Source organism: Lepidochelys olivacea (genome assembly GCF_965140295.1).
Source record: "Lepidochelys olivacea isolate rLepOli2 genome assembly, chromosome: 3".
In the NCBI taxonomy this organism is placed as follows: domain Eukaryota; kingdom Metazoa; phylum Chordata; order Testudines; family Cheloniidae; genus Lepidochelys; species Lepidochelys olivacea.
Window position 1 is genome coordinate 65,098,720 of NC_140413.1, and position 14,906 is coordinate 65,113,625.

Below are 14,906 nucleotides of genomic sequence, written 5' to 3' on the forward strand. Positions count from 1 at the left end.
TGGGGAGAATTAGGCACCTAAGAATGGGATGCACAAAAGCCAGCAAGCTAAGTGGAGAGCTGCCTAAGCTAGCCATTAGAAAATACTGAAGACAGAGGTGGAGCCTAAGCCCTGCTCCTCAAAGGGAATTAGGCACATAATGGGAGGCACCTCGCTAGGGATTTATAGCCATGAACCCTCTCCAAGAGTTAGGCACGTCAGCCAGGTCAGTCCTTTCTTGCAGAAAATGGAGGGGGAGGAAGAAGTGGAGATGTCCCCCTAATATTCAATAGCTTAGTGTTTGAGCACTCACCCAGGACCTGGGGGATCGGGGCTCAAATTCCCTCTCTGCCTGTTGTGGAGTAAGAACTTGAACCTAGGTCTCCCACCTCTCCAGCGAGTGCTCTAATCATTGGGCTATAGGGTATTCTCTCAATCTGTCCTGTTGGAGCTGTTCCACTTTGTGTAAATAAATAAATATTCATTGGACTAGAGAGAGCGTGAGATTATTCTATAGCACAGTGGTCAGGCACTTACCTGAAAGACCCATGTTCCAGCCCCTGTTCTAATGAATATCTAATTATTTATACAAAGTGGAACAGTTTCAACAGAGAGATGGAGAGACCTGCCCAAGAATACCTATATGGTTAGGGCACTCCCCATGCAGGTAGGAGACCCGAGTTCAGGCAGAATGGGGATTTGATCCTGGGTGAGTGCTCTGACCACTGGGTTATTGGGCATAAATACACTACTACTACTGAATGGGTCCTGATATGGTAGCTATGCTCTGATAACACCTACCAGATTGGGCCCCTCAGGTGAGATAGGCAGAAGAATGCCTAGTTTGTGGATCTCACTGGGGTTTAGACATGATCTGTGTATCAGGAATGAGGTGGCTTTGTGCATGTCCACCAGCAGAAACATAGGTGGAATTTAGCTACGTACAAGGTAAGGGGGCAGCTGATTGGAGGTTTTGAGAATCCAAATTTTGCAGTTAGGTGCCTAAAGTGGCAGTTATGCACCTAAATTCATTTGTGGGTCTAGCTGGTTTGTGTTATTTTATATTATAGATGAAAAGGGAATCTTCTGGGTTCCTCAATTCCCCCTTTATCTTTCATTCTCTCCCCTAAATGGAAAGGCCCACAGCAAACCTCTCTGCAGCTGAGGCAGACTGGACTCAGACCCCTCCAGACTCATCAGTACCATTTCAGTCATTGGCCAGAGAGGGTGTCTTCTTCCCCATACCTTCAGAGTCTGGCACATTACCTCCCCATTTCTATTGATCTGTTAACCAAGTGGGTGAGACAGGTCCTAAATTTTGATCTCCTGTATGTGAACAGTGCTTTTGGTTGGCACTAAAGTTGGTGTTGTCAGACAGGAGAGATGGGACAATAGAAAATTTGACACTTGACATGATTTTATCACTTTAACTCTCTCATCATCTTACAGGATTCCAGTGTCCAGCTTAGTAGACAGCTGGGCAACACTATTGCTTCTTCTGAAGGATTCTGTACAACTCAGTCTTCCAGCACCAGGGCAGTTTCTCATACTTGGGTGAGCAGTTACACTTACAATTTCTAACAAAATTGTGATCCCATAAATGTAAAATTATATAAAGGGCAAGTGTTTAAAATCTTGATTTAATTACTTGTAGTTTTGACTGGAGAAAAATTCCTATTTCCTAGAGACCTTCTTGACAAAGATTTATCTTCAGTGCAGTATCTTACTTGAAAGAATGTTGATCACATACAAATGTTGATTCTTGTATTGCTCCGACAATTTTTCTGGAAGAAGCACTTCTGGTATGAGTGTAGTACTATCTTCATCCAGTTCTCAGCTTCCCTCAGTCACATTGCCAACGGTGTGGTAATTATGAATACTTGTGATGCTAGTTTGTGAGGTCTCCCAACACATTTTTTCCATAGGCCATCAGAGAGCCATTAGATGAAAATGACTTTTTGTCACTTTCACCCGTGGTCAAATTTAAATAAGAGACCTACATATGTCAAACTCCATATCTCATTATTAATCCCCTCAGCTACCAGGACCCTCTAAACAGTAGTTTTAAATGTTTAAATTTACTCAATAAGTCACTCTTATGACTATTTATTTTGTATATTTTCCTCTCATGTGATATAGGATTAATTACCAGCCCAGAAACAGTTTGCTGAACTTCAGAAATAAAATGCTGAATACGGTCATTTGTGTTAAGCACTGAACAATATTCTCTGTAAATTGTGGTAATATTGTAGTGAAGTGTTAAATCAAATAGCCACAAATTAATTTGTCCAAAAACCTCTCCATGAAGATATTTTTGGATGGATTCCAATGTTACATCTACTTGAAAACTATTAATTATACAAATTGTCTGTAACAATCAAAATAAATTTCAGACATTTGGAAATGGGTCTTTTGGAATTTTAGCAAACTAAAGGGAAGTAGCTGAAGTTTCAACTAATGTGTACTGTGCATGTGAATTTGCCATGGAATTTTTGCCTGTTATTCTAAAATAATGCAATATTTTATTTTAAGATTATCATCAGTTTTCATTTAATATATTTTCTTTTTAGTGTTCTAAATGAGTTTATTATGAAAAACCCAAGTCTGGAGAATAAGAAAGATCAAAGAGATCTTCAGGTAAAAAATACGTTTTTGTATAAATTTACTGTTAAAATATTCTTCAGTAAATGCCTAACTGCTGAGAGTACAGCATATCTGATCTTTCCTGTACATTTAAAAAAAATATTTTTAAGCAACTGATCTTGTTATAATGGCTTTTTTATTTCCTTTTGTAGTTTTTTCTATTGCTTATAGTTGTTATATTTTTCTTATTACTGTATTTAACTTAAAATTTTCTTGCTGTAACTTAAACCCGTTGCTATTTGTTCTGTCCTCATTATTAACATTTCTCCCATCAGTCATCTTTCTGTGGACTGAGCCTTGCCTAGGTTTGTTAATTTTATATCACAGTTCTTATTTTCTCAACATTTATCACTTCTGTTGCTGCCCTCTGAGCTTTCTAAGCTTCATTTCTTTTTTTAAAAAATGTTGGAACCCAACACTGAATGCAGTACTCCAACTGAAGCTAAATAGCACTAAGCAGAGAAAATTAATTACCTTGCTGCTTGTACTTGAGGTACTCCTGTTAATACAGCTTGGATTAGTATTTTATGTAGAGGCATTGCAGTTTGGACTCATGTTCAGTTTATGATGCTCTACTACAACCCCCAGACACTTCTCTATGGTACTGCCACAAATCATCATTCACCTAGTCTATGGGCAAAACATGCAGTCAGATATGCATGTTGTCAAGGTTCCTTCCCCACTCTGAATTCTAGGGTACAGATGTGGGGACCTGCATGAAAAACCCCCTAAGCTTATTTTTACCAGCTTAGGTTAAAACTTCCCCAAGGTACAAACTATTTTACCTTTTGCCCCTGGACTTTATTGCTGCCACCACCAAACGTCTAACAAATATGTAACAGGGAAAGAGCCCACCTAGAAACGTCTTCCCCCAAAAATCCTCCCAAACCCTACACCCCCTTTCCTGGGGAAAGCTTGATAAAAATCCTCACCAATTTGCATAGGTGAACACAGACCCAAACTCTTGGATCTTAAGAACAATGAAAAAGCAATCAGGTTCTTAAAAGAAGAAGTTTAATTGAAGAAAAAGTAAAAGAATCACCTGTGTAAAATCAGGATGGTAAATACCTTACAGGGTAATCAGATTCAAAACATAGAGAATCCCTCTAGGCAAAACCTTAAGTTACAAAAAGACACAAAAACAGGAATATACATTCCATTCAGCACAACTTATTTTATCAGCCATTTAAACAAAACAGAATCTAACACATATCTAACTAGATTGCTTATTAGCCCTTTACAGGAGTTCTGACCTGCATTCCTGCTCTGGTCCCTGCAAAAGCAACACATAGACTGAGAGAACCCTTTGTTTCCCCGCCCCCCAGCTTTGAAAGTATCTTGTCTCCTCATTGGTCATTTTGGTCAGGTGCCAGTGAGGTTATCTTTAGCTTCGTAACCCTTTACAGGTGAAAGGGTTTTTTCCTCTGGCCAGGAGGGATTTAAAGGTAGTTAGCCTTCCCTTTATATTTATGACACGTGTACTTACTGAATCTAAAATATACCTTAAGTGAATTCTCTTGTGAGCTTGAACACTTGACTACTTTTTTTGTAAAAAGAAAAGGAGGACTTGTGACACCTTAGAGACTAACAAATTTTATTTGAGCATAAGCTTTCGTGAGCTACAGCTCACTTCATCGGATGCATTCAGTGGAAAATACAGTGAGGAGATTTATATACACAGAGAACATGAAACAATGGGTGTTACCATACACACTGTAACGAGAGTGATCAGGTAAGGTGAGCTATTACCAGCAGGAGAGCGGGGACGGGGGGACCTTTTGTAGTGTTAATCAAGGTGGGCCATTTCCAGCAGTTGACAAGAACGTCTGAGGAACAGTTGGGGAGGTGGGGGGGGAATAAACATGGGGAAATAGTTTTACTTTGTGTAATGACCCATCCACTCCCAGTCTTTATTCAAGCCTAAGTTAATTGTATTCAGTTTGCAAATTAATTCCAATTCAGCAGTCTCTCGTTGGAGTCTGTTTCTGAAGTTTTTTTTGTTGAAGAATTGCCACTTTTAGGTCTGTAATTGAGTGACCAAAGAGATTGAAGTGTTCTCCGACTGGTTTATGAATGTAATAATTCTTGACGTCTGATTTGTGTCCATTTATTCTTTTACGTAGAGACTGTCCAGTTTGGCCAATGTACATAGCAGAGGGCCATTGCTGGCACATGATGGCATATATCACATTGGTAGATGTGCAGGTGAATGAGCCTCTGGTAGTGTGGCTGATGCGATTAGGCCCTATGATGGCGTCCCCTGAATAGATATGTGGACACAGTTGGTAACGGGCTTTGTTGCAAGGATAGTTCCTGGGTTAGTGGTTCTGGTGTGTGGTTGCTGGTGAGTATTTGCTTTAGGTTGGGGGGCTGTCTGTAAGCAAGGACTGGCCTCTCTCCCAAGATCTGTGAGAGTGATGGGTCGTCCTTCAGGATAGGTTGTAGATCCTTGATGATGCGTTGGAGAGGTTTTAGTTGGGGGCTGAAGGTGATGGCTAGTGGTGTTCTGTTATTTTCTTTGTTGGGCCTGTCCTGTAGTAGGTAACTTCTGGGTACTCTTCTGGCTCTGTCAACCCCTCAGACAGAGACAAACACCTACAAGATCTCGATCAAGCATTCTTACAACTACAATATCCATCTGCTGAAGTGAAGAAACAGATTGACAGAGCTAGAAGACTGGGAGTGGATGGGTCATTACACAAAGTAAAACTATTTCCCCATTTTTATTCCGCCCCCCCCCACTCCCCGCCCCCACTGTTCCTCAGATGTTCTTGTCTGCTGGAAATGGCCCACCTTGATTATCACTACAAAAGGTCCCCCACCCTCCCGCTCTCCTGCTGGTAATAGCTCACCTTACCTGATCACTCTCCTTACAGTGTGTATAGTAACACCCATTGTTTCATGTTCTCTGTGTATATAAACCTCCCCACTGTATTTTCCACTGAATGCATCCAGTGAAGTGAGCTGTAGCTCACCAAAGCTTATGCTCAAATAAATTTGTTAGTCTCTAAGGTGCCACAACTCCTCCTTTTCTTTTTGCGGATACAAACTAACACGGCTGCTACTCTGAAACCTACTTTTTTTGTGTTTCTCCTATAATTCCAAACCTGCTTAATTCCTGATCAGAGTGCCTAAAACGTTAGCTGCAAAGACATATTGTACTGCAACAGTCATGCTGTTTACCATCTGAAATCACTTTTCTGAACAACTTTCAGGATCATGAGTTAATTCATGTCTCTGATAGAGTAAGTTATTCTTTGATGTTAGGTGAAAAGGCATGCTGTTGGGGAGAAAGGTCTGTTACACAAGCTTTTTAAGCACACTTGTATATATCATATATTACCATATATGACGTACCTTTACTTCACCTGTGATCATTGCAAAAATGTTGCACCTCCCATTGCTTTAATTTTGAATGTAAACTCTTTGTGATGGTAAACAGTAGATAGTCCAGTGGAGGTCACATGCTCTATTTGTGATAGGTGATATTTTTGGAAAAAGCAATCCAGGATTATGAAATAATCTTTCAAATTATCCATTGAGACCTTGATATTTCAACTGAAACACAAAGGTGCTTCAGATTAAAAGGGGGAAAAAAAAGAGTTTAATATCCAGAACGAGATTCTGTGAATGGACACAACACACTTAAATTTTCCCAGTCATAGGGATGGCTATTGAATAAACCTTATTTCTGTGTTTTTTTTTAAATGAAGATGTGAAAACTATTGCTGCAATCAGATCCATATAGCCTTCCACTTCTTACTCATAGATAAAGCCACTAAGCATGTAATTGTTTCATTTTCCTGATTTCAGACCAGTTCTCTAATTTATCAGAATTATTTTGCATTTCACTTCTATCCTCTGAAGTGTTTGTGCTACCTTTCAACTTCATACCATCTACCAATTTGATTAATCAATTGGCTAAGATCTGTTCACCTCATCCTCCAAGGAGTATTCATCATTGCTGATGTTGAACAGAAGTGAATCCAGAACAGAACCCTATGATATCCCATTCTATAATTCCTCTTCTCCTGACACTGAGCTAATGAGTATCTGTGTAGACAACATATCTCAGGATAACCAATTTACTCTTTTACACAAGGTTCTTTACACATTTGTTTCTTGCTTTCCATCAGGATGTAACTCACAAAATAGTGGATGCCATTGGTGCCATTGCTGGTTCTTCCTTGGAACAGACTACTTGGCTAAGACGAAACCTAGAGGTCAAACCCTCCCCCAAGATAATGGTTGATGGAAACAACTTGGAATCGGATGTTGAAGGTAGCTTATTTTCCCGTTATTCAAAATCAAATATTGAATTAATTTATTGATTCCCTTCACGTTACTGAAAAATGACAGATTTTATAATATTAGACGTTTGCTAAATCAGATTTAGTGCTGTTGTGCGGAGTACTGAGCTATATTAAACCTAATGCACATGGTGAAACAAAAAACAGTCAATTTTCCATGTCTTGGAATATATTTACTTTTAAATATTTATTTTTGTAGATATTGATATAAGGTACATAGTTTCCAAAATCAATTGTCTCTTGCTGTCACTTTTTCTTTTAGATATGTTGTATCCAGCTCTGGAAACCTCAAATATAACTCCTTCAGTTTATAGCGTCCATGCATTAACATTACTTTCTGAGGTAAATGTTTCTTCAGTTATACTACATGCTGGTTTCTTATAATACAGAGGGACATAGAGAGATTAGAAATATGCACAGAAACATGCACATGAGATTCAATTCAGAAGAATACTAGTTAAATATCTATGGGAAAAATAATTGAAATATATATGCACAATGGGGAAAAGAAATGCATAAAGAGGCCTAAGAGTGATAATGGACAGCAAATGTACACATGAATTTGCCATTTTGTTGGTTATTTGCTAAGAACTGGCAATGTTCTCAACGTTGTACAATTATCATTTGTGTGGTGGTGCTGTCCATAGGCCCCAATCACTCTCATTGGGCTGAGAACAAAAAGTGACCATGTGATCAGAGAGTCATTGAGGTTCAGAACAGTGACTACTGACAGATGTCTAATAGGCAAAATAATCCTCATATCTGTCAAGGGGTTCCTGTCGTCTGCCCTGACTTCTGTCCTAGACATATTTATTTGTATGATTTTGTTAATTTGCTGTATTAGTTTGTGGTGATTGATATTATATTTTATTTGCATTTTGTGGGGAAAAAAGGAAAATTTGACAGTAGCCATTGAAGTCAATGGACACAGGTTCCTGCCATGTGCCAGGGTATTAATCTTTGTAATCCTGACATGTTATACATGTGCAGTGACTTGTACCAGGGTTTGCTGGAAGAAATTGAGTGAGGAATTTGGGGTGTTTGGTAAGGATTTTTGTGACAGGGTTTATGTTATATAGGCATAGTATGGATGAATTTATGTGCTGGTAATTGTGAACTAATGCTTATATTTTGTGGGCTATGCTATAGCGCAGGGGTTGGCAACCTTTCAGAAGTGGTGTGCTGAGTCTTCATTTATTCCCTCCAATTGAAGGTTTCGCATGCCAGTAATACATTTTAACATTTTTAGAAGGTCTCTTTCTATAAGGCTGTAATATATAACTAAACTATTGTTGTATGTAAAGTAAATAAGGTTTTTAAAATGTTTAAGAAGCTTCATTTAAAATTAAATTAAAATGCAGAGCCCCCCGGACCAGTAGCCAGGACCCGGGCAGTGTGAGTGCCACTGAAAATCAGCTTGCGTGCCGCTTTTGCCACGCATGCCATAGGTTACCTACTCTTGCTGTAGTGTGTCTTAGCTGAGAGTTCATGTATTTTTATTTTTAAATATATCTTTATACTTCGTGTTTTAAATTTTGTACAATACCTCAGATTTGATAACTTTTGTATTAAATTTGAATAAATTAATAATACTTACATAGTTGCCACTCCCCTTATCAATCATAGCAGAAGTGTCACGGGTTAAATGGGCATGGAGATTTACCCAAGAAATGGCTCTTCATTGGGAGGAGAATGTAGAAAAGTTTACAGCACGATCACCTGTGGATGGATTTAATTGTATCTTAAGCGCTAAATTCACTTTATAAAAGAGAACCTACACATTTTTTAAAAGGGAAAGATTTTATAATTTATAAAAAGAAAAGGAGTACTTGTGGAGACTAACCAATTTATTTGAGCATAAGCTTTTGTGAGCTACAGCTCACTTCATGGGATGCATACTGTGGAAAGTATAGAAGATCTTTTTATACACACAAAGCATGAAAAAATGGGTGTTTACCACTACAAAAGGTTTTCTCTCCCCCCACCCCACTCTCCTGCTGGTAATAGCTTATCTAAAGTGATCACTCTCCTTACAATGTGTATGATAATTAAGTCGGGCCATTTCCAGCACAAATCTAGGGTTTAACAAGAACGTCTTGGGGGGCGGGGGGTACGAAAAAACAAGGGGAAATAGGTTACCTTGCATAATGACTTAGTCACTCCCAGTCTCTATTCAAGCCTAAGTTAATTGTATCCAATTTGCAAATGAATTCCAATTCAACAGTCTCTCGCTGGAGTCTGGCTTTGAAGTTTTTTTGTTGTAATATCACAACTTTCATGTCTGTAATCGTGTGACCAGAGAGATTGAAGTGTTCTCCGACTGGTTTATGAATGTTGTAATTCTTGACATCTGATTTGTGTCCATTTATTCTTTTACGTAGAGACTGTCCAGTTTGACCAATGTACATGGCAGAGGGGCATTGCTAGCACATGATGGCATATATCACATTGGTGGATGTGCAGGTGAACGAGCCTCTGATAGTGTGGCTGATGTTATTAAGCCCTGTGATGGTGTCCCCTGAATAGATATCATCCCCTGAATAGACACCATCACAGGGCCTAATGTGTGTGTGGGGGGGGGGGGGTGAGAGGGAGAGAAAACCTGGATTTGTGCTGGAAATGGCCCAACTTGATTATCATACACATTGTAAGGAGAGTGATCACTTTAGATAAGCTATTACCAGCAGGAGAGTGGGGTGGGGGGAGAGAAAACCTTTTGTAGTGGTAAACACCCATTTTTTCATGCTTTGTGTGTATAAAAAGATCTTCTATACTTTCCACAGTATGCATCCCATGAAGTGAGCTGTAGCTCACGAAAGCTTATGCTCCAATAAATTGGTTAGTCTCTAAGGTGCCACAAGTCCTCCTTTTTGCGAATACAGACTAACACGGCTGTTACTCTGAAACCTTTATAATTTATGTTATTTTCTAATTTTGAAAGATTCAATATGCTTAAGGTTGTGAAAATATTATATTGAAGAACATCATGCAGAAAAGTAACAGTATGAATATAAAAAAGAAAAGGAGGACTTGTGGCACCTTAGAGACTAACAAATTTATTTGAGCATGAGCTTTCGTGATCTACAGCTCACTCCATCGGATGCAGATGCATAGGTGCCACAAGCACTCCTTTTCTTTTTGAGAATACAGACTAACACGGCTGCTACTCTGAAACCTGTCAGTATAAATATAATGCTCTTTTGGGGGTTATAAGAAGCAAGTTTAAAAAAGCCAAGCCAAACACTCCTCCCCAACAGCCACCTTAAATTCTTCAATTTCTTGCTTCTTATGTCTCATAGGTTTTGGCTCATCTGTTGGATATGGTTTTCTACAGCGATGAAAAAGAGAGAGTTATTCCTTTGCTTGTAAATATTATGCACTATGTTGTGCCCTACCTCCGCAATCACAGGTATCATTACAATTTATGTAGCTCAGACCTCAGGTCTACTGGAGTTTGTTGGATGTTCTGCATTTCAACTGAATCAGGCTGCCTATTCCATGGCACTACAAAGACAGGCAGATAAGAGCGTGAATGTGACAGATTGTCTGACTTCCCAACAAATTCCCTGGAGCCTGGATGAAATATATTGAGCTGGAAGCAAGAATTCAGATTTCTTACTGACCAAGGCCTCATGCACTAACTCTCAAAGGCAATCAAGTATTAGCCCCCATACTTTATAAATAAATTAACGGAGAGGTGGCAAAAGGCCACTTCAGATAGAGTCTGGAATAGAATCCAAGTTTCTAACATGGCAGAGCCAAGTCTTACCTGCTCAGCCACATTTTGTTTCAGATCTAATGTGCCAGATATATATGCTTTGGATTTCCTATCTCTATTCACACTCTCATGTCAGAGCTAGGGATAAGAATGCTGGATTCCTGATCTCCAATATTCTGCTGCCTTCTGAATTAGTTGTACAGCTATTGCTAAAGTGTTAGTCAGATCCCTTTTAGTGGCTGATCCACAAAGAGGATAACAACCTCTCTTGCGGCACATATGAAAAGTGATATTAATACGATGTTTTAAAACCATTGTTTTCACAGGAGTCTGGGTATATATGCATAATTTTTTTAAAGCAGTGATTTAAAAGATTTCATGTTGAGTTGTTTTTTCTTTCCAGTGCTCACAATGCACCCAGTTATCGAGCCTGTGTTCAGTTATTGAGCAGTCTTAGTGGGTATCAGTATACAAGGAGAGCATGGAAAAAGGAAGCTTTTGATCTTTTCATGGATTCCAGCTTCTTCCAAATGGATGCTTCTTGCGTTAATCAGTAAGAATTTTTCTTGTTTCTTTCTGTTATTGTAAATGTTTAGCATATAATGTATTGAGTTATATTAAAAACGCGGTGCAATGTGAGCCAGATATTGCCAAAAAAACTTCTCTGTGTGTGGGTGTATACAGATTATGATTTTATCGTTTGTGTATAGATTATGAAATTCACATATTCAAACCTTATTTGTTTGCACAAATTGAGTGCAAATGACTTTGTATTTGTAAACCTATCATATACATGAATAAGAGAGTACTAAAATTGCATGCGCAGCCAGTTTCTAAGGAAAATTTGAAATTTGCTGTGGAAAAGTTGGTCCTGTATGTATTTTTAAATTTGGTTAAAAGAACAGAAAATTTTTTAAATAAAAATACAAATGTCTTGCTTTATTAATTATATATAATCATCCTCTTTCCTTTTAGTTGGAGAGCAATTATGGATAATTTGATGACACATGACAAAACTACGTTTAGAGATTTGATGAGTGAGTACTAACTCCTGTATAATAATAATACTTACTGCTTAGATGTTATTTTATGTTTCAAATTACTCCATACATGTTAACTTATGTACAATTCATTACATCAGTTTCTCCAGGAAAGACATTTAAAAAATCTAAAATAAGTATTTCTTGGAAAATTTTTATTCAGGATTTTAAATTCCACTTGAAAATTCCAGTAAAACGATATTTGTAAGAAATGTTTGAATAAAGCAGTGTTTTAATTTACATTTCTTCTTAAACTACTGGCATTTTGGAGAAAAGGACGCTGAATTCCCCTCTACCATACCAGGGCACAACTTCTTTGAAATAAATGGAGGTGTCCCTCCTTGTGCCAGCAGTGAATTTTACCCTTTATGTGAAAGAGTTTATCAAGCTAGTACTATGTCCAGTCTCAAAATGTCATTAACCATGTTCTAACTTGAGGAAAAAGATGATTATAGAGTCCTGCAGCATGACAATTTCTGATTAACAATTTATTTAAAGATACAGAGCCAGATTCTCCTTTCAGTTATATTGCTACAAGTAGGTTTGCCCCAATATAACAAAGCAGAATTTGTCCCAAATTATATTTAACATGAAGGCAATGTGTATATTTTCCAGTTTTCTTTCAATATATGTTTCTTAAATATGCTCATTTTGGTCAAATAGCATCTTACTTATATGTACAAATTACACAGTTGACTTGAAAACTGTCTTTATACTTCTGGTTGTATTCATGTGATAAAATAAATGTTGCCTTTCTTTTACTATTAAAAGTATGCCTCAAGATAGTACCTTTTCTCTCTTAGCACGTGTGGCTGTGGCTCAGAGCAGTTCACTCAATCTATTTGCTAATCGGGATGTAGAGTTGGAACAGCGAGCTTTGCTCCTGAAGAGGCTTGCCTTTGCCATTTTTAGCAGTGAAGTGGACCAGTACCAGAAATATCTTCCAGATATACAAGGTCAGTAGAAATTATTATTTACCAGAATTTCTTTTTTAAATAAAAGTTATTGTTGCTGAAGAAAACTTTGTCATAAAGTAGATCTGTTGTGGGCTCTGGTATGCATTAGCCACTATCACTGAATTTCATTTTTAACAGTACTCATAATAGAAATCATAATGGAATCTATGGGCCTGATCCTGTTTCTATTGAAATTGTTGACAAAATTCCAGCTGCTTTCAATGGGAGCAGGGTTGGATTTCAAATGACAGTCGAGTACATAGGCTTGTTGACTGCCAGTTAACTTCCCACTGCATCATGTCATTCATCTGTCATCTTATCAATTGGTTGATATCCCTGGACATCCTATAAGCTGTTCACTTACATGGTTCATAGGCTCACATGCCCACCCTACAGTACATTCAGCTAGGTAGGTGTAAAAAGAAAAGGAGTACTTGTGGCACCTTAGAGACTAACCAGTTTATTTGAGCATAAGCTTTCGTGAGCTACAGCTCACTTCATCGGATGCATACTGTGGAAAGTGTAGAAGATCTTTTTATACACACACAGCATGAAAAAATATCTCCCCCCATCCCACTCTCCTGCTGGTAATAGCTTATCTAAAGTGATCACTCTCCTTACAATGTGTATGATAATCAAGTTGGGCCATTTCCAGCACAAATCCAGGTTTTACGGCTGTTACTCTGAAACCTAGGTAGGTGTGTGTAGGCTTAGATGAAAATATTGCAGGTTCTACAAATTCCTGTAGCTGTTTATTCTGCTCTTCTGTTAGTTTGTCCAGTAATTAACATAGGAGGTTGTTATTGCTTCCTGTTGACTCTTTTGTAGGGAGTTTGGGAGAGGGCTCTTTTGTAGGGAGTAGGGGGAGGGATAGCTCAGTGGTTTGAGTGTTGGCCTGCTAAACCCAGGGTTGTGAGTTCAATCCTTGAGGGGGCCATTTAGGGATCTGGGGCAAAAATTGGGGATTGGTCCTGCTTTGAGCAGGGGGTTGGACTAGATGACCTCCTGAGGTCCCTTCCAACCCTGAGATTCTATGATTCTATGATTCTTTTTTTCTCCTCTGATGTGTTGCAGATTGTTAGGACAGCTTCCTTCTTGGTATGATGTCTTTGTAGGTTATCATGATACACTGTGGTTCTTCCTCCAATTGGGTAGCTCCATAATCTTCCTTGTCCACTTGTTCCTTGATTTGTATTTTGAAGCTCCTTTCCAATCAGCTAGTAACTAGCTGTAGGTCTGGCCTGTTCATGACATTTGGTTGTTTTTCTTGTCTGAACTGTGTGAGGACAGTGTGGACCTTTGCTACTGGAGAGCCTACCTCTTTACTTGTTGGATACTGCAATGTAGGCGATGAGCTAGAACTCACAGTAATCAGGTTTAAATAAAAAGTGCCTGAGGACAGAATATTCTCAATGTAATATACAGTATAGTAAAAGTACAATATTTTAACATGGTAAACATGAGTTACTCTAGCTCTTACCACATATCTTTTGCTAGAAATAGAGGTCACACCTTTATAATCTGTTGTTCTTATCTTTGGAATGAATCAAACTCTTGTATAAACAATGTAATGTAGCAGAAAGTTAACATAGAGAACAAATAGGGGTGTTTTGTTTGTTTTGCAGTCATATAAATATTTGGTTCACACAGTTTATTCTGGAGATTGACAAAAGGAATAAAATATCGTTACTTATATTAATATTAAAATATATTTAACTCTAACAAGAATAAACTGACTTGAAAACTAAAAAGCTAACCAAAATTATTATAAACTGAGGAATCCTTGTTGGCTTTCTGTTTCAGAAAGGCTGGTAGAAAGTCTCCGTTTGCCTCAAGTGCCCACCCTTCACTCTCAAGTGTTCCTGTTTTTCAGAGTATTGCTTTTAAGAATGTCTCCACAGCACCTTACCTCACTTTGGCCTACCATGATCACTGAACTGGTGAGTTGTAGTTAGCATTCACGATTTGGAAAACTGATGGTGCATAGGTAACTTTATACCTGAACATCTGTTTTAGTTGCCCCAGGGAAATAAGTTATAGTTACGATATGTACATTTAAATGTACAATGGTCATCATTTAAACTGAATGCTGACTTGTTTGCACAGTCTTGATAACATCTGTTTCCTCAAATCAAATAAAATGTCTGTATGGCTTATGCGATCAGTTAAGCCATACAGAAAATATATTTTTTTTTTTTTAAATTTCCAGTCTCTGTTCATTCCCTGCTCCCACTTGCATTCTGAAGTAACTTTGCACCTC

The 14,906-nt window shown here is 38.2% G+C and overlaps 1 protein-coding gene across 3 annotated transcripts in view; it reads left to right on the plus strand.

Moving 5' to 3' along the window:
• DOP1A (DOP1 leucine zipper like protein A) overlaps nucleotides 1-14,906 on the plus strand; it is a 92,181-nt gene that overhangs the window by 66,258 nt on the left and 11,017 nt on the right. For all 3 annotated transcript variants that reach the window (XM_084622940.1, XM_084622941.1, XM_084622939.1), the window contains 9 exons: nucleotides 1,429-1,533; nucleotides 2,550-2,616; nucleotides 6,759-6,903; nucleotides 7,195-7,274; nucleotides 10,232-10,341; nucleotides 11,054-11,203; nucleotides 11,626-11,687; nucleotides 12,494-12,646; nucleotides 14,450-14,586. In XM_084622940.1, the coding sequence (XP_084479066.1) occupies nucleotides 1,429-1,533; nucleotides 2,550-2,616; nucleotides 6,759-6,903; nucleotides 7,195-7,274; nucleotides 10,232-10,341; nucleotides 11,054-11,203; nucleotides 11,626-11,687; nucleotides 12,494-12,646; nucleotides 14,450-14,586 (1,009 nt within the window). The remainder of the gene's footprint in view (nucleotides 1-1,428; nucleotides 1,534-2,549; nucleotides 2,617-6,758; nucleotides 6,904-7,194; nucleotides 7,275-10,231; nucleotides 10,342-11,053; nucleotides 11,204-11,625; nucleotides 11,688-12,493; nucleotides 12,647-14,449; nucleotides 14,587-14,906) is intronic.